The sequence below is a fragment of the Triturus cristatus genome, chromosome 10 (assembly GCF_964204655.1).
Source record: "Triturus cristatus chromosome 10, aTriCri1.1, whole genome shotgun sequence".
In the NCBI taxonomy this organism is placed as follows: domain Eukaryota; kingdom Metazoa; phylum Chordata; class Amphibia; order Caudata; family Salamandridae; genus Triturus; species Triturus cristatus.
In genome coordinates, this window is record NC_140593.1 from 326,122,033 (window position 1) to 326,148,576 (window position 26,544).

Genomic DNA, 26,544 nt, shown 5'->3' on the forward strand with positions numbered 1-26,544 from the left:
AAGGTGTCCCTTCCTGTACATATACAAACCTTTTTTTAAAAATGCCGTTTCGTAACTTACATGTGTGCTGCATGAAGCAGCACACATGTAAGTTACTAAACGGCATTTTAGGTTGGTTTATATGCAGGAAGGGACACCTTTCGGTTCATAAACAAACCTCCCTGCTCGCAGACACCCTTGCACTCTAGTGCAAGGGTGTCTGCGTTGGCGTTAAGTCATGAGACTTAGAGCCATCAAAGGGGGAAACCCCAGGCTGCGCCACATTCTTGTGAATATGGTACAGCCTGGCGTTTCCGAAGTGGTGGTGAGTGGCGTTAAGCCAAGGAGGATAACGCCTCTCACTGCCACTTCCTCGTGAATATGCCCCATAGTTTTTTGTTGCTTAGAACTTTGATGCCATTTGAAAAGTCTGCACAACATTTTGTACACCCCTAGCAAAACTGGAAAAGGTTCGGAATGGCAACGGACGTACTGATCTATACATTGGAAATAAGTTAAAGGGCGGTGGCGAAAAAGTCACATTTTCTATTTTAAAAATTACACAAAAATCACTTCCCAGATTTACGGCAAATTTGGCATGGAAGTCGAACTATACACAGAGAGTGTGCTTGATGTGGTTTCGCATCCAGTTCACTTGCTGAGTAGTTTTTAAGATATTAGCATTTGGCAAATTTGTCACTACTCTACAGTATTTTTTAATCTTTAAATGATTTAATTTATCTTTACTAATCTTTGTTATATTTTTTGGGTAGTGATCAATGTGATAATTTCATATATTTCTCTGTAGCCTTGGTGATTATCTGTGGTTATACAACAGTTCTGTTGATCAGTGTGATAATTTCATACTTTCTGTGTATTGTAGGTGATTGGCTGTGGTTGGATAACAGTGCTGTTGATTATGTAAATTGGAAAGAAAACTCGGGTCAAGACAGTAGCCGGCAACAAGTATCCATAAGATCATCACAAGAATGCATTTCATTTAGTGCTGAAACTGGTGAATGGTTCAAGTCACACTGTTCTAATTACCACTATTATGTCTGTAAAAAGAGAAAAGGTAAGTAATATATCTCAGTTTAAAAAAACAAGCTCATGCTTGTGTACATCAGTTGTGTATACTGATTACAGTTTTGTGCTTTACAACTTGCAGATTTCTAAAAGATATATTTTTGGTTTCACAAAATATAATATTAAGAGAACATCTGATGAGTTTTTAAAAATGGTGAAAATGAATTGGTGTTCATCAGTCCGTGCACTGCATGAAATGTGTAACGCGCTCACTATCGAAAATCAGTGCAAATCGAACTAGAGTATGGTTTTATATAGCACCTTATTTTATCCTTATTTTGGGTAAACGAGTATGGATTTTATTCCAGGTCTATTTAACTTTAGTAAGGTTTTTATTGGACTCAGCTACTGATTAGTATCTATCACTGCCTTCTCTAGCTTAGATGTAACTGGGTGTGAGTATTTTTCGATGTGCTCTTTCTGATAAAGTTTGTAAATGTTACCAACATCTTTCTTGCACGGTCTTTATCTGAGGCAAACAAAGACGCAATGTAGGCATTTCTGCTCCATCAGAATCTCTTCTAGTGAGCTGTTCAGAAACTAAAAAAACCTTACTCTTATAATTGGAAATGTTATCAGTGAGTCCAACCTCATTTCTGAATACATTTAGCAAATTCGTAGTTACAGTCCCAGATAGAATGGACTCTATTTGACTTTGCATTTAGCTTTAAGTTTAAAATTACCAGCCATGAAGCGGCTGGGTCTGCTCATACACTTAGAGAGCAGACAGTAAAGTAGATGCCCAAGTCAATCAACTAAGAAATAGAAAAACCAATGTCTGAAAGACTGGTGATACGTTCTTGAATTTCAAATGACTGCACTTCCCTATGGGTCAGAAGGAACATTTTAATGATTACAACTGCATAGCATGAGATCCCCATAAGTTTTTGAATACTTTTCTGATACACTTCAACTTGGTTGTAGGATGGAACAACGCATGCCTCGACAACACATGCCTGCACCACGCGGTCTTAACCACAACCTCGTCTTTACCACGCACGCCTTTACCACACATGCCTTTACCACGCAATTAAATGGTAAAGACATGATGGGTAAAGGGACATGTGTGGTGAAGATCACTCCCCTGCCCCTCTGCACTGAGCCCTAAATTTTAGCCCTCCTGCAGTCTATTCCACCCGCCCCGGCAATATAAACTACCCGACCTCCTAGTCCCAAAAAACTACTCCAACCCGAGCCCCCCTCCCTGAGCCCTTAAACTAGCCCCCACCTCTCCCCTGCCCCAGTAAAACTGCCCTCTCGGTTTAGAAATTGCCCCTTTTCTGTCCCCTAACCCGAGCCCTAAAACTCAGCCCCCTAAAAAGGACTCTGACCCCAGCCTCCCTCCCTGAGCCCTAAAACCAGCCCACCCCCAAAAACCTACCTCCACGTCCCTCCTGCCCCATCCCAACTGCCCCCTCGGCCTGAAAATCGCCCCTGTCCTGTCCCCTGCCCTGAGCTCTAAAACTCCTGACCCCACCAGGCCTGAAAACTACCCAATGACCCCCAGCCCTGAAAACTACAAACTATCCCCGCCCCCTCAAATCTTCACTTACCTCACTCCGTCGTGTACTCTCCCGAAACTTCCTCTTCCTGCTTCTGCTAGCCACCCAGCAATTAGATCACGCATATGCCTTAACCATGCACATGCGTGCTTAAGGCATATGCGTGGTTAAGTCAAGCGTAGTTATGCTTGCAATGTAGGAATACGCATGGCTGAGGCCGTGGTGCTCCGATTGTTTCCCCTTCAACTTACTTCAGGCAAGATAGGATAAGACAAACTAGGTGGTTGTTAAATGCCAAAATGCACATCACCAAGTCAACTTAGCTTTACAGAGGCAGTAGGGAGGAAATCTCAGAAACGGAGCAAAGAAGCTTTACAACTAACTACAATAGAAATGACGCAAGACACTATATTAAAGGAACTTGTCATGATCAAGGTGTTAAATCGGTGAATTCGATGCCAACGTATGCCATAATATATATACACATCATAATGTTAATATTGGTAAATACGCTATCGATGTACACCATGATATATCAGAGTGGCCTGTGCAGGTACGAGTGGTGGGGCAATGTGGGGGGAATTCGACAAACGACGCAGAGGGAAAATTAAATAAATAATTAATCTACCATTGAAGCTGTCTGTTGAATCCCCACCCACCCTGTTCCACCGCTCTTACCTGCACTGGCTGCTCCTGTGATATATGTACACATAACAATGTCAATACCTGTAAATCCGATGTTGATGTATGCCATGACAAATGCACGCATAATAATGAGAATGTCAGTAAATGCGATATCAATGACCACTGTGTTATATGTGCAAGTATTAACAAACTTGTATCATTGCTGTCAGATTCATCCAAGACCTTCCCATCAACCCTGAGCCAGAGATACTTGGTCAGACAGGCCCTGTGACCCAAACCCAAGCCTACCAATTGATAGGCCACAGATGGGGTTACACCTAGCCCGAAGACAAACGTGCAAACAGAGAAAACCAAGATCGATCCCACAGATAGGCAGCTACACCACAAAAGGTCTGAGGAGATTGGCCCTAATAAAAAACATTCCCAAAATACCACAAAGTCAGATGCCACATGTAGTTTAAAAAACACTCAATCAACCAGAATACAGCACGCACATTACACGCAGTGATCACATGCTCCTTATTCTGGATGTCCGAAAACATAAACACTTTAAATTTCAAAGCTTTATTCGACAGCAAGTCATAAAAGCATGTGAACATCCTAACGCATACTATAAATACTACTAGATAAAAATCATTATTTTTAAAAACTCATTAAACCATGATGCTGTCGATGCAAAGTTAAAAATATCAACAACAATAAATTAAAACATTTCAGTTACAAACATGATTCTTAAAATTTATCATTATACATTATTCGGTGTCAGAGGTTCATTGATAGTTTCTAAAGGCTTTAAAGTGCGAAAGCGTATAATCCAAAACCCACCCTAAAAATTTTGCGACAGCAATTGCCATACAGGGTGTGCAGTCTGATTCAAGTATTCTTAAGGCCTCTTTACAACTACGTGTCCCCAGATTTATGCACACTGGTTTTAACCACTTACGACGAGGGCTAGTGTACAGAGGACATACGAACAGCAGATGACAAATATCCTCAATCAGATCTTTACAGCAGTGACACTTATTGTCCTGGGTAGGTGACCATTTATAGGTGAATGCTTTTACAGGGAGAGTCCCAATTCTAAACTGAAAATACAGTTTTCTATCGGAGACCCTTTCTATAATGTCCCAGTAGGCTTCACAAGATGGTATAGGTTTAATATCAAGAAAACGGTCAGTTAACTTAGCATTTGGACCAGAACTGTTGGCAGACATTAAAATCATATCCCAGTACATTTTTTTAATAGTTGACTTTGGTGGGAAGCTTGAGCCATTTGGGACATCCCATAGGTAGTCTAGTTCCAGCTTTGATAACAGGCTCCTGATTTCCTTGAGCCATAGGAGGGAATGGAAGCGATCTACCCTGATGATGTCCTTCAGGGCGGTAGCATAATGGGCTAATTCAGGGGTTGACATAATCCGTCTCCAATAAAGTAGGGGACATAGCCGTGCTATGTCCTCTATTTTTTTCCTGCCCAAGTCATATGCAAGCGGGATAGTCGGTGTACTTTGGGGAACCCCTGCTAAACAGCGTAAAAACTTGTTCTCTGCCAATCTTAGTTGTTGCAAGTTAGTAAAACCCCACAGTTCCGAACCATACAAATAGGCACTTATGACTTTCATGTTGTAAATTTCTAAGGCAGGGATAATAGGCTTGGTTAGAGAAAGTTTATGCTTAGAAATAATTGCACCCGCCAACAGATGGAACTTTAAAGCAGCCATATCAATATGATTTTTCCAGCTCATATTGCTCTGGAGAGATATTTCTAGGTACGTAAATGCCTCAACCTTTTCTAGTGGAATACCGGTAAAATTAATTGCACCTCTGAAAATTTTCCGTGGGTTCAGGGACATGAATTTAGTTTTGGAAGTATTTATCTCAAGTCCACGTGCTTCACAGAAATCTCCAAACGCATTTATTGCCTTCTGCAGCCCACTCGGTGTCCTGGAAACTATCAGCGTGTCGTCCGTAAACATGAAGACTGGCACGCGAGCCCCTGCTAATAATACCGGAGCATCCGTGGGGGAACTACTAAGATGGTCTACTATGCCGTTAATGAATATTGAAAAAAGCGTGGGTGCCAAAACGCACCCCTGTCGGACACCACGCTCGACAGGAAATGAGTCGGTCACCTCACCCTGGGCCCCCCACCTAATTCTTGCGTAGTTGTTCTCGTGCAGGCGGACGAGTAGCGTTAACAGTTCCGGCGCCATCCCTGCTTCAGCAAGAACCCTCCAAAGTTTGGAACGAGGGACTAGATCAAAGGCTGATTTCAGGTCTATAAAGACCGCATAAAGAGTCCCATTGGTCAAGGTCACGTTCCTCCAGTAAAGCGCAAGAAAATAAAAAACCTGGTCAACTGAGCTAGTGCAGGGTCGAAAACCAGCTTGATACGGGGACAAAATGTCATTTTCTTCTACCCAAGATTGCAGTTTGTTTTGCACTAAACGACCTATACGTTTTTGGGCTGAGTCTATTAGACTGATAGGTCTATAGTTGCTAGGTAGTGATTTGTCACCTTTTTTAAAAACCAGAATTATTTCCGCACCTTTCCATGAGGTGGGAATAGGCGCACCCATAGCCACAGAATTAGCCAACCATTGAAAATACTGACACCAGGATAGTCTGTCACTTAAAAACACGTCAGCTGGTATGCCATCCATACCTGGGGCTCTCCCCCCAGTCACGCAGTCTAGTGCCATATTGACGTCTTTGATTGAAAAGAGCTGCTTTTGGTAAAAGATGGTGGGGGGAAGTGTGTACTCTCCTTCAGATGGACTGCAGGCGTATTGTGGTCTAAAAAATTCTACCCATTGGTGTTTGGCAACATTGTTTTGTGGCGGTTGGGCAATCCCTCCTCTATCCCATTTAACTATGGCCCAAAATTGTTTCTAATCTTTAGCTACACAGGCATGTTTCAGATCACGCCACTGTTCCCCATCCCACTGTTTCTTGGCCACTTTCTGTGTGTGCCTATATGTCTCTCTGGCCTTTCTTACACCTGGAATATTTCCAGATCTAAGTCCGGCACTGAGGTTCTGGCGGGCTGCTTTGCAAGCTTTGTTGTACCATCCCGCCTCAGGTGTTTTTATTTTCTTAATCTTATCTGCTTTTATGGATTTCATAAAGAACCCTTGAAGTTTATTAAAGAAGTGGGTATGAGCCTCAAGCATAATTTGGGGAAAATTTTGATTGGCAGATTGAGCGTTTAGATTGACCACTTCGTCAATCACCCCTTTTTTAAGGTCCTCCAACTTCTCCAGGTTCTCAATAAATCTACCCCATTTAACGTGGCGCATATTATTCGATGCTACAATATCCAAGGTGGTTAGACCCCCTCCTAAGTTAAGTTCTCTAAACCCATTAAATGCTTTGAATTCCATGCAGAGAGGGTTGTGATCGCTTTCCACCCTGGATATTATGGTCATATCAATCAGCCTGTGCCATTCTCTAATATCCACCAGGATGTAATCTATTCGACTGGAAAACCTACCATTATCAAATGTTTTTACACCCTTGCGATCAGACGGGGTACGCCCATTAACTGCTCTGAGCCCTCTCTCTAAGCATAAAGCTTTTAGTTGGATGGCTACTGCTGACCATCTTTTAACTACGGGAAGTTCCAGCTGAGGGACGCCCCATTTACTATCCTCCTCAGCAGCAAGAAACTGGTCCTCAGGTCCAAGTGGCTCAACAGTGGTATTAACATCACCTCCCACAATGATGGACAACTGGGATGGGAGTGCTATGAACTGGAGGTCGAGAGCAGTAATTACATCAGATATATGTCCCCGGCCATCCCTCTTGCATAAATGTAAAAAATTGCTACTCCAAGACCAGATGCCCATGTGATGTTCACAGATAAGATGTCATTTGTTAGGGAGCTCTGTTGCTTAATTTTGCAACATAGAGATTGGCGGATCCAGATTATCAAACCCCCTGATGGTCGTCCTTTAGCTTTTTTGATAGCAGGTGATTGAAAGTTAAGGAACCCCAAACGATGTACTGGAACCAATGACCAGGATTCCTGAAAGAGGATGATATCAAACTGGTCAACAAAGCTACACCATTCAGGAGATGTTAACTTATTACTAATTCCAGCAAGGTTCCAAGAAAGAAAAGTCAACCCTGCCTCGACTGTTGGAAAGCAAGGGGGGTTTTGAGTTGTTAAAAAACTTTGGGTCTCACCCTCCATCTCAATCATATGCTCAGTATTGGTACATGAGCTACCTAGTGGCTCTATTATAAGTGTCTTGGATACTAGACTGGCACATTTATCTAAAGGGCTGGAGCATGTCAATTGGGCTAAATCGGTATTCTCAGGTTGACTCTCTGGGTGATTAGATGCTCCCCTCGTTTCAGGTTGGGGAATAAGAACAACATTCGATGGAATTAATCTCTGCGCTACAGGAGCACACAATCTATCAGGTTTTATCTTGGATCTTTTCCTCCAACCTATCACCCCTCTCAAGTCAGTCGCATTCATTCAGGTCAGACAAGACCCCAAACCTATTTTCCAGGCTAATACCCCAATTGCTGTTTAAATTACTCCTATCCCTGTTAGAGGCAGGATACCACTTAGATCTTAATCTCATCGGTTTCTTTTCACAGCCTCCCTTACAATAGAAATATTCCAGAGTTAGTGGAATTATAGCAGTATACCTACGTTGTGGAGGAAATATATTGGCCAAGACGTTGGGGAGTACACCTGCATTTGAGAAGTTAAGAACTATACAGTCGCCCACAAATTTTTTGGGATTATCCCCTAACCATGCTACTCTTCTTGCCATAATGATTTCCCCCGCTAGTTGTTGTTCACCCCAGGGAGACATCTTCATATTTTTTGACAACCAATGGAACGATTTATTAATCAAGGAAGAAGTAGATTCCACATTGCCAGGCAACAGGGTAGGTACGTTAGCTAAAACTAATACAAGTGGGGAAGTCTCAGCGATACATTGAAATGTATCTCTCTCTTGGAACGGAATAGCAAGTCTTGGTGGTGGAACTTCATTAACTACATTCTGGCCGTCCTTATCAACTATGGATTCAGTTAGGGGAGGGTTAACAATCACTATTTCTTCTGGCCCTACCCCACACCTAGGGTGCTCCACATTTGGTGCAAGTCTACTTGACACCAGGGTTGATATACTACCCACCTCATCCACTGACTTCTTTAGAAGAACACTCAGTCTTGTTACCTCTGCCGTGAGCTGGTCGATTTTAGTCACCAATGGTTTAATAATGCACTTAATCTTTGCGTCAACCATGCTAGCAATTTTTGTAGATAGCTCATCCTCGTTCTCTTTATCATTATGTGGCCCCTTTACCTCTTTCTTATCTAGGCTTTTAGATGCAGGGGTTGTCTTTTTCCTTCCTGCACATAACCCACCACTTTTGCCCTGGGCTTTTCTACATGCTCTGACAACTCTAGTCACGGGTAAGGGGACGGGAGACGGGGGTTTCTGTACTTCAATAACTGGAACTACTTCATCATCAATATTAGTTTGTAAATTAATAACGGAAGATGCACTTAGTTCGAAAATATCACTAGCTAGAGCTTCTACATCATCGACAACGCTACCAGTGACCTGTAATGGGGATTCCAGAGATGGATCTGACATAGAACCCATCGTAGGAGGAGTAGGAGAACAACTTAACCCTAATGATGCCCTTCTATCACTGTTAATTTTGCTTACAACCTGCACAAGATAATTGTCCATGGTGTTAGGCACAGAGGGAACCTTTTGCTTGGACATATCTCACGAAATCGAGTAGTTAAGACCACGCTATACTCGACACCGTTTGTGCCCACCCGTCAGTACCAAATAAAGTTTGAGCAGATACAATAGCTCACGTGTGGGTGGCGATAATACAACGCTATGTAACACATGTAAATAGCACTTGTGACCCAACAGTACCTTTATGTCCGTGTCCTTATCAATAACGGATCAGGCCGAGTATTTTAAGGGGGGGTAGCCCATCCCGTCCTCATACGTCCTCGGACGGCCTGCCCTTTGCCCGGGCTTTGCCCAGTGCTACCCGCGCGCTGTCCCGCGATGCGGGAGTTGTGCTCAAATTTCAAGCGCCTCTGGGCGCGAGCGTAGCGTCGCCTGTGTCCGCCCCCGAAGCAAGGGAGTCTGGGTAATGAGATTTCCTCCGCACGGCGGCCGCGACGCGTCAGCAAGCGGCGGCGGGAGGAAAAGTAGCCAAGGCGTCCACACAGAACAGTTGGTGAGTTCAATAAGGCCCCCAAGATGACCACAGTGTTAGGTCAGCGCCCCTCCAATTACCACCCAAAAACCCCACCCCGTCGTCGCTCACCTCGAGTTATGCAGAGAGGGGCGGGGGACAGGGTGGGGGGCAGCGTGGCGCTGGTGCAGTTAGGACAGCTGCTGAAGGTAGTTGCTGTAGTTGCTGAGAGGCTGAGAGACACCGGGCGTCGGGAGCAGGGATGCAGGGATGCCGGTACTGGTGGCGCCGATGGCGGCAAGATCTTAGTCGGAGCTTTTTTCTTTTTTTTTGCGGGGCTTTGCGAGGTTTTGCGGGTTTTTTTCTGGCTCCTCTAGCAGCTCTTTTAGCAGTCTTAGCTTACTGGCCGAAAAGAACGAGAGGGACGGCCGCGATCGGCTGCCGCTGCTACCACCGCGCGTCTGCTACGGAGGCCACGCCTGCTCCGGCCTTGTGAAATCACGGACTGGACGCTTTGGCCTGGAAGTCCCCGGGTTTGGTAGAACATATACACTAGCCCACATTGAGTCTTCACAAAGTCAAGAGCCACCTGTGCCCTTTGTCAGATGGCTTAGTTTATGGTTCATGGCTAAGCCTAGATTTATGTGCTCTAAAAGAATGAGTAATCAGTTTATTGTACTTAAGAACTATATAAAATGCCAGCCAAAACCTCTGTACATCGAGACAGACTTCAGACATGACTCTTTTGCTGCTCTCTTGGCCGCTGCATTTAATTAAATCAACTTGTTTCTATTTTGCCCACTGCCTCAAGGTAAATTCATTTCCAAGCAACAAAGGGAAAGGTCTCATTAGTAGAAGACGTGACATCAAGGATGGCCACAGAAGTACAGTTGATAATAAGCCACATCTTTTAATACGTGACACAACGGAAGTGTGACTGGCCACTGTCGAACAGGAGCTAGAGGAATAGCATGACTGGAGACAAGCTCATTTGTACCTCCGATAGCGCATGAAGGTAGAACCCAGAAGGATAATCCGTATTTGTTAGGTGTCCCAGAGAAATCCACTGTAATAATGAGAGGGGACTGAGGCATAGTTCTGGATCCATTACTGGATAGATCAGGGCGGCCTGATTTAAGGAGACACAAAGCTAGATGCCCAAGACCTCATTACTGATCACACAGTAGTAGAACACACGGCCCGCCTTCAGACCATAATCACACACGGCCCGCCTTTAGACAATCATCTCCGTGGGTAATGCCGATGGAGAAGAAATATATGTTTTGCCAAGGAGACTAAAGTGGACAAAAATTGACACAGCAGCCCTAACACGGTGGAAAAATAATTGGCCTGAAACTGCCGAAGATTTCACGACAGGTAATATTAATGAGAATTGGACTAAATTAATGGCTATGGTATACCAACTTCTGAAAGGTTAAAAACACCCTCCAGTCTCTATAGAAACGTCTTGTCGCCAATTTCATCCACAATGCGAAAATGTGGAGCAAAGTAAGAGGTCGCTCAGAACAGCCACACGGATCCATAAGCAAAATGGAAAATATGAAACATATCAAAACCAACTCCTAGCAAAGAAAATCCACAGGAAAAACGTGTGGGACAATAAAAGAAAACAACAAGACTCGGAGTGGCTACATGTCTTTTCCTTGCTAAATCCAAATAAACAGGCTGAGTTCTCGGCATACATTAACAAGCTCTCTGGTCATGGCCAAGACACAAAATCTTACATCTGCGCACAACCAAGAGCTCACTTCCATCACCGCTCTACCCAAAACTTCACTAGTAGCCGCAGAAGACAAATCCGGATCGGCAGTGGTAAGGAACGCATCAAATACGGAGATACCTCCAGAAGCCCTGGTCGTAGGGAAACGCGTGACGACAATTAAAAAAAATATTAGAAAGGATGGGGCACCAGGCCCTAACGGGTTACCAGGGCAATTGATTAAAGAAGACTGCGACTTCTGGAGTAGCACGCTCTACCAGCATTGTCTGGCAAATTCAACAATTCCAGAGACTTGGAAAGGATCTTTATTACAACCTATCCATAAAAAAGGCAATACCGGGGACCCCTCAAACTACAGGTTGATAGCCCTTTTAGACATTGAAGCTAAAGGTTATGCTAGTCTCCTTCTACAAGACCTGCAGAAGTGGGCTATTGTGGCGGAAACTACAAGGTTGGGGGATACCAGAGACTCTTTTAAAGTTAATAATTAGCCTTTATACTGGAACTTGGGTACGGGTGAAAACTTCAATGAATTCTGCTACTAAAAAGATCCAAACAGACCGTGGTCTAAAACAAGGTTGCGTATTGGCACCTTTGCTTTTTAACTTATACACAGCAGACCTTGCCAAAATAATCCTCAATGCAAATCTTCTATCTCTGAAAATCGGCTCAAACAGATTATTTTTAATACAATATGCAGACGATATGGTGCTATTAGATCACACAAAAGTAGGCATGCATAGACTATTGGATGCTTTAAATAAGAATGACCTAAGAGCAAATGCAAGAAAAACAGAGGTGATCATATTCGGAAAGTATGCCAACAAACTCGGACAACATTGGAGGTTGGGCAACTTGAAGATAACAACACTAACCAAATATAATTACTTAGGGGTCTGGCTGATGAGTAATGGGAAATCAACAGCTTACCTGGTTTCAGCCGAAACAAAGGCCAAGGTAGTGACGTTTGCCTTGTGCAAGCTTAATGCCAAATTAAATAGCCCGACAACGAAATCTATTAGAAGAGTTATAAGGGCCAAGCTGCTTCTCTCAATTACATATGGCCAGTTAGCATTCCCTGCTGCTTTTGTTAATAGTCTTGAACACATCAAATGTCGAGCCTACAAGCAAATTTTCCAGATCCCAGCACATACACGTAACATCTTGGTGCGACTGGAATTTGGGCTGAACAAGCAAAACTACGAACATTGGGCAACGTTCGTGCGGTATCACCGAGGGGTTTGTGCGGCCCCTCCGAATACTATGACGTCAATCCTGAAAATGATTTTTATGAAAGCCAACAATTCATTGAGCAATGGCCTGAAAACTGCCTGCACTGCATTACAGCTTGACATGACCAAATTGCAGGATCTGATCTATCAGCCTGGTACACTAAAATCTATATTAAAAAATCAAGTTAGAGCACTATCCATGGAAGAAGTCATGAAGGAGTTGAATAGTTCCAAAAGTAACATTGGGATACTTGTAAGCTCCTATGAAGATCAGCAATGGCAACCATACCTCAACGCTGCATTAAATAAGACAATTTTAAAGCAAATTTTAACAGCGAGGCTTATGGCCTTGTCTATAAAAGATGGATACACGGGAGGTTCAGCATTATGTACTTTCGTAAGGTCTCCAAGTACCTATACACTTTTGTATCTTTTCCAGGTAACAAGTAAACTTCTGAAAAGCATACGACACATATAACATGTAGAAAAATGTCTTCTTTATTGATTTTGAGTGAAGATTTCTTCCATGTCACATTTCATATTTTCATAGCTATGGCTATGAAAATATGAAATGTGACATGGAAGAAATCTTCACTCAAAATCAATAAAGAAGAATTTTTTTTACATGTTATATGTGTCGTATGCTTTATCAGAAGTTTACTTGTTACCTGGAAAAGATACAAAAGTGTATAGGTACTTGGAGACCTTACGAAAGTACATAGTGCTGAACCTCCCGTGTATCCATATGTTGTTGTAGGACTTTGTCCCACATCGATGAGAGTAAAGAGGGTAGTACTCTCTGGTTTCGTGCACTATCTGAGCTATTTACGTTAACCACTAACATTTGTTTGGTGCGGTTCTAATCAGCCTCCACCCTCCCCTTTTGTGTGTATATTGTCTATAAAAGATATCAACAGGCGCTGGAAATCCCTAGAGGCAATTACCACCTGCAGACTATGTCACCAGTATTCAGAATCCAGGGTCTGCATATGCCATTGCCTAACACATACGTCGCATTTTACTAAGACCATTGTTTTTAAAATATGGGACACGTAATTGCAAGGATGCCATGAAACTCTTGTTTAGCCTGGAGACACCGATGGAACTGGCTAGGTTAACTAAATTTGCACACAAATTTAAAGAACATTTAAGTAACGCACCTTGCACTTTAGAATTTTAAGCCTGCTCTTTGGGCACACCCAGTCGCACTTAGTCAAAATCTCTGTTCCAAAATAGGTCTTGGAATGCCTCTCTATGTTGAAATCTTATATGCATTTGCCTATTTTGTGAAGTTTCTGCCCAGGGGAAAAGTCCCCGGGTTAAAAAAAAAAGAGAGAGCCGGTGCCTACCCATCATGCACTTTTTATTCCCTGTACTTTTTATAAATTGATACATGGGTTTAGGTGTTTTTATAATCTATGCTCTGTATTTTTAGGATTTGTTTTACTGGATTTAGTATCAAATTTGTAGTAGTTAATGATGTCTATTGTAGAAAGTAAGTTTTGCGGATATTATATAGGAGACTCTTTGTAACAATTTTTGTTAATTGATACAATAATAAATATTCATTCATTCCTTCATTCAATAGTAGAACCATGGTGAGTACCACGCTCAACTAATAGGGATAACACATTTTTTTATAACTTTGAAGATGTTGAATAAGGTGATGGATACTACTATTATTCCTTACAGCAGGTCCAATCATTACCTAATTTGATTACAATTTGATGTAGACTTGCTAAGACCACCAGTATACCTCTAGAGTTTAAATGTGCAAGGATGTAGGACTGAATATTTCCCTTATGAAATATGCACAAGAATGAAGGATCAGTGTCCTCAGTGCGAACATTGAGGGTGGCCAGAAAGCATATGTGCAAGGTGAAGTAATGAGATACTCAGCTTTATTTAAATGCAAAGCTAAGAAAAAACAAATACAAGTAGAAACATAGATAGGTGATCTTACGCATGACTATAGCAACTCACTACAGGATGCATTAATAGGCAGCGGATAAGGAAAAAATCGTCATTTAAATTGTTTTAAACATCTAAGGCTGAATACACAGATGGTCACCTACAGCAAATACAGTATGAACAGCAAGAACAGCCTGTAGTCTATTAACATTAGAATTGAATTAAATGTAAAGCATAAACATGAGTCCAACTGTAAAAGAGGGTAATGGACAATTGCTCACCAACCAAATAGAAATCATGAACACCTTTAATAAACTCTGCAGTGATCTCTGTCCCTCTGAACAAAAAAACACTGAAATATTCCACTCACATAAGATAAAAAGCTACCTCCATAGGGAGAAATATATGAGAAAGAAACACAAAATTAAATAGATGAGATGGCATTAGGAAAGATGGAAAAGGGAGAATAGACTGCCTTCTTGAGTTCTATAAGACTAACAAACTAAAGATAATTTCCTTACTGCATGAGTTATATAAAGAGGCTCAGTAAAAGAGACAATAGCTTCTGAATTCAATAAAGAGGGAATTTCTGTGATCTTGAACAACAAGGACACATTGTTATGTAGCAGCTATTGACCATTAGTGCCTATAAATGCAGATATGAAGATCTTAGCTAAAGTTTTAGAGAAAAGATTTAAGAGGTATAATATTCAGTCTTCACAAATTGGGTTTTTTCACTTATTGACCCTCTAATGTCCATTTACAGACTTTATAGCATATAATATGGCAAGTGCAAAATGAGAAGAATGACACCATAGTCATGTCATTAGAAGTGAAAAATATTTTTGAGCATATGGAATGGAAGCAGTTTAATATTGAGGCAAAAATGGGCAGAGAAGTAGCGTTTTAAGGGAAGTAAAAGGGCTGTATACACATTTAGGGTCCGATTCCGATGTGGGCAGGAATGGCTCCGACTGTCGGTTGGAGCCCTGCTGCCTTGCTGTTTGGATTCCTTTCCCACCGAGCCATTCTGATGGGCTCGGTCGGCGAGGAATCCGACTAAGTTTTCTGGATGGCTTCCGATGGGTAAGAGAGCCCGTCAGGTATCTGGAAACCCTTCAGTACTCCCCGGCTGGCTCTTTCTGGACGAGGGAGTACGATGGCAGATTCTCACTGCCTTTTTGTGCCGGCCTTTCCGACACAGAAAGGCAGTGGGGAAACTGTCTTTGGGGGCCCCCAGCAGGGCCCCCATGGGTGCGAGGGTGGCCTAGGGGGCACCTGTGGTGCCCTCCTTTTGATCCCTGCACCCTGTGGCAGGCACCTTGGGGTGCCTCCCACGGGGTGCAGGGATGAACTGCACCTCTGCACGTAACGATGTGAGCATGCATTCCATTAGGAATGCATGCTCACATTGTTAAGTATAGGATTCGACGACAAGAGGAAGTTCAGTTCTAGTTCTTGTCCGATGTCGGACGGACTCTGGTCCGTCCGACATCGGAATCGGCCCGTAAGTGGTGATAGTCAGCTGCTGAGGTTTTATTTCATCACCCTTTAAAGTATTAAGGGGATCTAGATTAGGATTCCTGCTCTCCCACGTCTGTTTTTACTAGCCCTGGAACGCCTAACAGTGGTGACTAGACAATCCCCCTCGATAAAAAATGATACCAAAAACTGTAGGGGAACAAAAGGCACTGCTAAATGCAGTGATATAATGGTAACAATAAAAAAAACAGCAACATTGATTCCATGGCTTGACCTTCTATATTTTAGGAATTTTCAGGCAATAATGTTTACTAGAACAAATGTGAAGTGTTGCCATTGACAGCAGGCATGACCAGGAGCTCATTAGGTACTGCACTGCTTCAATAAAAAATAAATACATTGAAATATTTACAATATGGCCTGATGGACGGTTGGCAATATTAAGGCATATAATCTATGCCCACTCCTAGATATCATCACAAGAGATTTGGACAGATAGTCTGAACTGATATTTTCATTGTGTGCAAGGATCTAAATAAATAAAATGAGCATTGAACATAGACTCAATATTTTAGCAATGTGTCCACTCAAAATCCCTACAAAGTTACTGAAAACAATGGAAAATTCAATAAAATAATTTATGCAGGGCCTTCTAAGTTTAGGCTTAAAATATAAAATGCCAAATTCATACACCTCTACCAACAGAGGTGTGGCTCACTGGTTAGAGGTGGCAGATCCGTAAGCAGAGAATCGGCCAGGGACCAGGGTTCAATTCCCGACGCGGCAGGGTCGTGGACCAGGGTCAAAACGGACTCGATAATTCTCGCCTCGGTACCTACTCTAACCAGGAACACACTCGGCAACTCTGGGCATTAAGCTTGTCTCATCTCTACAACGGCCCCCCACAGACGCCGGGGATGCCTGGTTTCACCTTGGAGATACCCAGAAAGGGACCATCTCACAGGGATAGCCAGGACGGGTTCCCCAGCGGTCTATAGCGCCGGGACACTTCCGAGTAGCTGTGCGCTGTATAAATGAAAATAACATAACATAACATAACTCAGGAGGATTAAGGCTGCCGAATATAGAATGGTATTGGTTAGTGTTAGACCCGTCAGCCTTAGGGTGGTCTTCCCCAAACTTTTTGCTTTCCTCCTCCAATTTCTCTGATCTCGCTTTTGCTGGCCTTAGGACTCTGTGCACTTTACCACTGCTAACCAGTGCCAAAGTGCATGTGCTCACTTTTTAAAACATGGAGAAATTGGCTTATTTCCAATTAGCATATTTAATTTACTTGTAAGTCTGTAGTAAAGTGGTGCTACATGTGCCCAAGGCCTTTACATTAAATGGTACATGTGGGCCTGCATCCCTTTATTGTGTCACCCACTTGAGTAGCCTTGTAAACGTCTCAGTCCTACCAGCCTGTGTGCAGTTTCAAATGCCATTTCAGCTATCAAAATAAACCTTTTGCTAGGCCCAAACCTTCCTTTTCAAAACATATGTCACCCCTAGGGTAGGTCTGAACCAGCCTACAGGGCAGGGTGCAAGGTATTTAAAAAGTAGGACATGTCATTTTAACCCCTTCCATGCTCAAGACGAGCTCAGCTCGTCATGAGTCACAGTGGAGCTGTGTTTATGACAAGCTGAGCTCGTCATAACGGCCGCGGCCCGCCCATGCGCGATGAATTCCCCGCCTGTGCGGGAGAATTAATCAGTGGGCGGGGTCGTGACAAGCTCAGCTCGTCATGAGCACAGCTCCACTGTGAGTCATGACGAGCTGAGCTCGTCACAAGCACAGCGGCGCCGCGGACCCCCCGCACCGTGGGAGAATTACCCCCGCAGGGAAGGGGTTAAGATATGTATGCCCTGATAGTAAAGAACTCTTAAATTAATGTTTTACTATTGCAAGGCCTACTTCTTCCATAGGATAACATTGGGGTTACCTTATTACATTTAATAAGGATCATTTCCAAACGGGAACAGGTAAACACTTCATGTTTGGTGTCTTTTGAATGGTAATGGAAAATCCTCCTTTATGGTAAAAAAAACTGATTTTAGCTTACAATTTTGAAAATGCCACTTTGGCAAAAACAACAATTGATTGACAGAATTCAGAACAATGTCATACATTTTGCCTAAATCCATCGTTTTTTTGCTCACCATGCCATTCCAGTTTGGACCCAGCCGGTCCTAGGATGCTTGTTGCTGGTCCAGGGAGGACCTGGCTTGGCAGTTCGGGCTGGACTGTTCCCATGAGGCACAGGGTCAAGACTGATTTGAATATGGCCAGGTCTAAACTGGGTGGCATGGTGAGCAAAAGAATTATGGATTTAACCCAGATCTCTTGACTGGGGGTGAATGTTTTAATTTGTTCTGCATTCCGTCCATCAATTGTGTGTCTTTTACTTTTAGAAATTTGACATTTTCTTGCCGTATCCATTTAGTGCCTTTAGCCTGTCCCTGGGTGACACAACAAGGTGTAGTTGACAGTTGGGTTTTGTTTATTTTTCCGTAACAGCCACACACAATAGAGAGCTTAGGTGTGCCTGGATGGACCATCACTGGCAGGATGGGGCAGCGGAGTTGGGCACAGCCCTACCTACACTTGAATAGGTTGTGTCCTTCCTTCCCCACAAAGGACTTCATATCTGTGTAGTTAGTCTGGATCTAGGACAGGGAAGGCAGGATGTCTGAGGACTTCAATGGCAACTTCTAGAATCTTCTCTCACCTTTTAGTGGAAGGGTACCAGGTATAAATATCGGACTTCAGAGACCAACTCTTCAGTACACTTATGTTCCTGTTGATACTCTGTCAGGTAGGAGGAATGCTCTGCTGCTGAAAGGCCTGCCACTCTGCTATAATGCAGCCCTTCTGTGCTGCCCTGCTGCCTGGGTGAGAAGGACTGGACCTGCATCTGTAAAACCCAGGACCCCAAAGTCACTCTAAAGGCTATCTGGCTGGCCTTCTGACTTGAGCCTCAAGGACAGAAGTATCCAACAGCAATAAATCCAGCAACTCAACTCTGGTATCTGTGAGTCTACCCTGCCAAGTGATGCCACCCCACTCTTGGAAGTGGGCCTAAGGTGCTCTGCAGCTTCTGTGGATCCAGCAGAACTGTCACATCTCATCTGCTGTGCAACTCCGAGCAGAATCGACGCATCACTGCTGCTGCATAGGTGGGACACGTCACAAAGACCAGTGTTACCTTCACAGCCTGTGGCCTCCTGGGAACCACCTCTGAACAATGCATCCTCAGTGCAGGTCCTCACATCCCTTATCGATGGCAGCCTCAACGACAACACCCTAATCTGCATCGCAGTTTCGCAGCTCCTTGGAACCAACGCATTGCCTCGACTACACGGCATATCCTCAATGCCGAACTTGTCATCTCAAGAGCTTGCCGATGATCAGGACCTTTGCACTGCAGACTTGCCACATCTCAGAACCAACGCATCTTTGATGCGGATCAATGCAATGCTCTGCAAACCATTTTGGTTGGCCTGAACTTATGACTTTGTCATGGTCCGGCACAACCAGATATCCACAGTTGATGCTTTGTGCTGGCTAGTGTTATTTTCACTGAAATCTTTAAACCTGCATATCTCCGGTTCTACCAGTTGAATGTTTGACATTTTGCTTTTATTTAATCAAAAATTACTTCATTTGTCTAAGTTTATTGTGGGATCATTTGTGGTGTGTTTTCACTGTGTTACTGTTTGAAGTGTTGCACAAATACTTTACGCATTGCCCCTGAGTTAAGTCTGACTGCTCTGTGCCAAGCTGCTCTAGGATTGAGGTTATCTAACTCTGCCTAGTTACAAGATTTGAGCCAGGCCTCCATTGCAAAGAATTCCAATGCAACCTTATTCTCAAATGTAGGTATTTAACAATCATAACTTTGTGTTGAAGTCCTATTTTAAAACGTTACAGCTGAAATTGAGAGTTGTTTTCATAATTTAGAACTATGTCCCACGTTTTGTGCTGCTGCCTTTAGTTACATGAATGTATTTTACAAAAACAAGGTAACCCAAGCAATCTGGAGGGGCCTTGGGTGCGAGTATTTATAAAGGAACAGAGGTCACTCACAACATGGAATTATAACTGTAATTAATACAGAAATACAATGATGTCTATGTTCCTATATCCCGTGGTGTAGAAGTCCCTGTGGGTCTTCTATCCTTTGGGGGTTTCTGACAATCTGTCCAGCTAGAGTACTGATCAAAGCCGTCACTGCTTCCCGCTATTTGAGTTGCACTGCGAGCAGCCTTCTGAACTTCTGACCCTGCTCACTGTAGCGGTACCAGAGTCTATGAAGTGTGTACTCATTCAGCCTTGGAGCTGAAGAGAGTAGTAAGGTCCATTTTCACCTTTTCGCCTTGTTTGGATCTTACCAAGACTAAAACCTGCATGCTTTGCTGATCTTGAGACATTACCATAAACTGGTTTAGTGACAAATATTTTAAGGGTAAATATTGCGATTATGAAGTGTAAGTAAAGCATGCGGAAAGGGGTGGTTGAAGGGAATACAGAAAGATCTAGATTATGACTGTAATGAGTGACATGTCACGATGAAAAACATAAAACAGTAGCATTGCATGTTTAGCATTTATATTTCAAATCAAAGTCTCATAATTGCTATTGAAGAGTAGTATACTGCTGTTCGGATTAACCTTTTTATTTTTGTTCCTTCATAGTTCTTGATCCAACTACAAAGCCTTCCGTTCCTGAAGGTAGGGTTCATATTATAATTCAATTATTATAGTGCAGCATTTTATGCCCATTTTTAGGTTGAGCCTGGGCAGTTCATGCGCTGCTCTGTGAGGCATGCTGTATTCAGGTATGGACTTGAAGCTCCGCCCATTTTCTGCCCATCTTTTCAATTGGCTCCTGTTACTGTTGTTTCTAAATGGTTGCTTTTGGTTCATGATAGGCTTGGTGGTCCCTCCTAGTCTCGCCTTGTCTGCATTTGTAATCTCCCATGAGGACTGGACTTTTTGCTCATGTTGCTACAGGGTCTGTTTTATCTACAGTCTGGGAGCACTATTTTCTTTAATGATTTTCCCCTATTGCAGGCACAAAGTGCTTTCCTGCAAGCGTGTCCACTTTGCCTCCAAGTGCCGTGCTACGGTTTCAGTATTGCGGCCGCTTTTACATTTTTATGAACAATAGGGCCAACTTAACAAACATATGCTTTTTTTTTTGTAAAAGTGCCCCATACCGCTCTTTCACTTTAATGGGAACTGTGCACCTTTCTTTAGACAAGCTGGGTCTAAGCGCGGCATGGGGCGCTTATACAAAAAAAAATGTGTTTGTCAAGTTGACAAACAAATACTTTTTTTTTGTAAAAGTTCCCTATACACGGCTCGTCTAAAGAAAGGGGCGCAGCCGTCATTAAAGTGAAAGCACGACATGGGGTGCTTTTACAGACATTTGCAATGCGATAGGTCTCGCATTTGTGAGAGTTTAAGCTATTGGCATTGTAAATCACAATGCCTTTTGCTTATCTGTTTTAAAAACCAACACATAAATAAAAGACATTGTCATTTACAATGCCAATAGCTCAAACTCTCGCAAATGCGAGACCTATTGCATTGCAAATGCTTGTTTTCAATTGTCTGAACTTTCTTGTATAAATAGGCATGAAAAAAAAGCTATTTTGAGACAGCTGATTCGTACCAGCCTGTTTTATCAGTATTCTGGCATGCACAAGTTTAAAAACGGGAAAGTTTAATTCTCCGTCACTAAATATATCACTATAGGTATTTAACCAGCAAGTTGACAAAAAGCAACTCTCCACACCACATAATGAAATATTTTTAGCGCACGCTAAAATGGTGGTACATCTGGCCCAATGCCTTTTACCTATGTGTTGTTTTTAAAACAGAGGAAAACTCAAAATATTCCATAAATATGTATCATTGTGTGCTAAGCAGAGTACTAAGCTTTGCTGTTCAGTAAATTATAAGTTTTTCTCATTCAGTATGATTCTTCCACATCACGCACACTCAAAGGCTCTGCAGCATGGTTTGTACTGCACAGATGTCCTACACAGCAAGTGTTGCAGATGGTTGTATGTTACAATATCAAATATGAAAATATCAACTTGCAACAAAATCCAACTGTAAGAAATTAACATGCAAAATATCAGCAGGAGAATCATGCAGAGGGAAGTGTGGATTTACTATTCATATTTCACATCTACTTAGTTTCACAATTTTGGGCACATGGATATCATGCTGTCGATATTGTTGCTGGCTGATATTTAAAAGTCAATATTATGGTGCCACACTGTTGCTTACTGGCAAAAGCTCTGGAGAATGTCGCCAGGACTGAGAAAACTGGCGGCTTCTTGGAGATGATACACATGCATACTGTTGCATATTACATGCCATGCCACTTCCGCATAAAGGGCTGGATTCACCAAGATAAATCTACACACGAAAACGTACTCTTCTACTTTGTACCAAATGTTCTACTTTTGGCTATTCACCATTCCCAAGTGTAAATGTATTACAAAGTCAAGACTTACAAGTCTCCTCCCCCTGAAACAGGGAGTGGAGCCGAATTTGAGTCTAAAGTTACTTTTAATACGTTTTCACACGTAAACAGAAGTCTTCACAACCAGGACAGAGATCGCCCTATGGTAAAGTGTGAGGAAAGTTTTAAATGTTTATTAAACTTTAAATCAAAAAAACGAAAAATATTTTGTTAAATATTATGTTAAGTTAATGTTATATTTTAATTTGGCATGTAGAACAAATTAAAACAAGCATTTGCAATGCAATCGGTCTCGCGTTTATGAGAGTTTGAGCTATTGGCATTGTAAATGACGCAGGGCCAGATGTACAAAGGCCAAAATAGTGCCTCGCAAATTGCGGCCTGCTGGGCTCAGCAGACCACCATGTCTGGGACTGCTTTTAAATAAAACAGTTTTGTTTTTTAAAATGCAGCCCGTTTTCCTTATAAGAAAACGGGATGCATTTAAAAAAAAAAAAAGAGACGTTTTCGTCTGCGTTTGCAAAGGGGAAGGGGTCCCCTTCCCTTTTGCGACTTCATTACCACCCTCTTGAAGAGGGTGGTAATTTGCAAGTGTTTTTCGCCCGCAATTGCGGACACAAAACATTCTTATATAGGGTTGCGCTCGCTATTAGGAATAGAACGCCCCTTCCTCATAGCGACTCACAAATCCTATTTTGCGAGTCGCAAGAAATTGTGACTCGCAAAATGGGGTTTCTACATTACGTACATTACGTTCGCAAACCCATTTGCGCACGCAAAAATGGTGGTACATCTGGCCCAATGCCTTTTACCTATGTGTTGTTTTTAAAACAGAGAAATAAAAGGCATTGTCATTTACAATGCCAATAGCTTAAACTCTCACAAATGCAAGACCTATTGCATTGCTATACATATAAACAATGGTGTTAGTAGGGAGAGTGTCCTGCCTGCAACAGCATGCAGGACAACGCTATTTGAGAAAATAGGGCTCAGATGCTGTAATTAAAGCCTACAGAGCAACAACACACGCAACAGGGGGTGTCGCCGCCATGGGAGGTTACAAAATGAGGAAAGGCGGCACTAAGGAGTTACTACTGAGCCTTTTGACCAATGAACAGCCACAGTTTACAGTGGACAATGACACAAGTCAATGGAAAATGAGGGCGGAGTGGGCGGAGCTTCAAGTCCCCTCCTCAATGCAGCATGCCTCGCAGAGCAGTACATGCGCGGCCCAGGCTCAACCTAAAAAAGCTGCTGCACTATTAACTTGTTTTGAGTTAAATATCTAGTGAAGTTAAATATATTGAATTTCATTACATTTATTTTGTAGTATGTGTATAGGAATGGGCTTACTCTTTTGAGGGTAGGTGCATGCCACTCCCCAAAGCTCTCATTAGCCCTCCAAAACCCCTCCTTACTCCGTCCCAAACCCCTCACATTTTGTAGTAAGTATTTCCAATTGTTAATCCACTCCACCGTCACTCCCACATTTACTACTAAAATGTAAGTGAATATGTGCAGAGATCTCTGCAGTCAGAAAAGTGATCTCAGCATATAAAAGGTAGTAGAGGAGGAGACCTCTGCATATAGGTTAGGAGTACATTGATAGTACTATTGTGGTACACTCTAAACATACTATAGATTGCATTGTATGGCTAGGCCCCAAAATAATTGGCATATCAGCCACCTACATTTTCAGTCAAGATACTGTCAGTGCTAAGTATCCCATTTGCAGTGAGCTGGACAGGCAGGAGGCCATGAATGATGTTTCAGTCATCATGGAGAGTGAAATGAAAGAGCCAAGCCTACCTTAGTGGTGGTAAAGCATGTGTTACAATGGTCCCTTGTAAATCGTGGAACCTGAGTATCATCAGTCTACACAGATCCTTACTTTTTGACTTTTCTATAGATACCTCAGAAAAACACAAAGGTGATGGGTAGAATGCTTTCATAACGTTTTAGCCACTTGCAATCACTCCAGCAGGGAAAGTCCTACCTGAACTATCAAGCCAGTCCCACTCTGAATTGGAACACAAGCAAGCCCAGGCCTGTTTCAGCCTACTTTGCCCCTTTTCAGTAAGGAGGAGCCTCAGTCACGTGGCACAGTAAGAATGAGACCTATGTATAAACATACCCATTGCAGTTAGGGCATCACATTGAGAACCTCAATCTTCTGTCTTCTGTGCCATGCCCCTTATTATGTCATATGTATATCTAATGTTGTTTCTCTAAGTCAATGAAAGTTATCTTTTTTTTCCAGCAAAGAAAATTAAAGACGCTCCTGCACCTTCCCATGCCACAGCTGGAATTGTAGTTGCTGTGGTACTACTTATAATGGCAGGAACTTTCCTTGCAGTTTATTTCTTCTACAAACGGAAACCTAAACATCTGATATCAGACAATAATTTTGACAACACAATGTACTTTGACGGTGATGCTGGTCCAAGCACCAGTGATACAAAAGACCTTGTGAACAACATAGAACAGAATGAACATGCTATCATATAGTGTGACACTATTGTGGAATAATCTTGAACATGCTAAAGGATAATGATGACTGTGATCAAAATACACAACTGGCAGCAGAAGGTCAGGCATGGCATGTGACATGATTACCAATCTAATGCTGTGAGTGAGCTGGACTGCAAAGTAAAATGTATATGGCTTCAAACATATAGCATAAAAGTCCCTCCTGAAATGGGAAAGAAACTACATTTTGTAGAGGTGTAGTCTTTACAATTTAGTAACGTTTTGTGAGGAACTACATCTGTGAAATAGAAATGAAACCAAAAGCTTGCAGAGCTTTCAAAGTAAATGTGGAAGAAACACGTTTGTGCAAAAGTACTACAGCCACTATAACCATGAGAAAAAGGCATGTGATTCACAAATGGAAGTAGAAGTACCAATTACTTGTCTAAGTGTGAACTACTCATGAGCAATTGTCATCTTATTAATAAAAGGGCAGACATCTGCAAAGCCACAACATGTGTCTAGAACTTCCAGATATGTCTGGCTTTTATCTAATGCACAAATCCACCAGATGTGTGGCAGGGTAAACTATAATGTTATAAATGTCTCTTACATATGCTGGATGATCATAACGCATTGTGTGCATACTAATGCAAACTTCAGAAAATCTGCAAATGTACGGTGAGGGTTTCCAGTGAAATATCGAAGTTTCTTTTTTTTTACCCTTCACTGGCTAAATAATTTTCGATGTGAAGACTTCCCTTCCATTACAGTTCTGCAGAAATGGGAAGAGGAGTGTGAGAAAAAAATCTGCACATTTGTGGAATGCCCACAAAGCTATGAAAGTGTGAATGTTCACCCTATTTGCTTTGGCCACTCCCCTGCGTGCACAAACTTCCTCACCTCTATTCCATGTTATGTTATGTTGATTTGTATAGCGTACTACACACCGAGAGGGTATCCAGACACTTGGGCAGGTGTGTTGTCCCCAAGGTGCTTCTGCAAAGAGCCAGGACTTTAGCTTCTTGTGGAACCTTAAGAAGTGAGGAGGAGGCTCTCATATGCTGAGGTATGTTTTTCCATGTCTTGGATGTGATGTAGGAGAATGAGCGACATTGAGTTTTGCTTTTGTGGATGTGGGGAATATGTGCGCGTGAAAATGAGGCAGAAAGTAGGTGTCTGGTGGGTTAGTGAAAATGTAAGCGGCTGTTTAGGTATTCTGGTCCTGTGTTGTTTAGGGCTTTGTATGTGTGTATAAGAAATTTGAATTGATTGCGCTTGTGAATGGCGGGCCCATAAATCTTGAGGTGCAGGGTAATGTGGATGCAGTGTGGGAGGTCGAGTATGAGGCTTACAACGGTGTTCTGAATGGTCTGGAGTCTGTGTAGGAGTTGTGTGGCGATTCCAGCATAGAGAGTGTTGTCGTAATCCAGCCTGCTGGTGATGAATGCTTGTTTGACAGTGCATCTGGTGTTCTGAGACAACCATTTGAAGATCTTTCATAGCATGTGTAGGATGTGAAAGCAGGAGGTGCAGACTGCGTTGACTTGAGCCGTCATGTTGAGCTTGTCGTCTAGGATGTAACCTAGATTTCTTGCATGGTCTTTGGGTGTTGGTCCTAGCTCCAATGGCCACTAGGTGGAACCCCATGGGAAGGTCTTGTTGTCAAAGGCAAGTACTTCCGTCTTGTCATAGTTGAGCTGCAGGCAGTTGGTTAGCATCCAGTCTGCATGGTCATGAAGTTGGTTCTACGAGTGTTTGTCTTGTCCATCAGGTAGAGGATGAGCTGGGTCACATCAGCGTAGG

At 42.6% G+C, this 26,544-nt stretch overlaps 1 protein-coding gene across 1 annotated transcript in view; it reads left to right on the forward strand.

Moving 5' to 3' along the window:
* LOC146789395 (macrophage mannose receptor 1-like) overlaps window positions 1–25,540 on the forward strand; it is a 742,402-nt gene extending 716,862 nt beyond the window's left edge. The window contains exons 28-30 of the mRNA XM_085631522.1: window positions 863–1,054; window positions 20,466–20,501; window positions 24,530–25,540. Of these exons, the coding sequence (XP_085487648.1) occupies window positions 863–1,054; window positions 20,466–20,501; window positions 24,530–24,777 (476 nt within the window). The 3' untranslated portion in view covers window positions 24,778–25,540. The remainder of the gene's footprint in view (window positions 1–862; window positions 1,055–20,465; window positions 20,502–24,529) is intronic.
* Window positions 25,541–26,544: the final 1,004 nt, after the last annotated feature.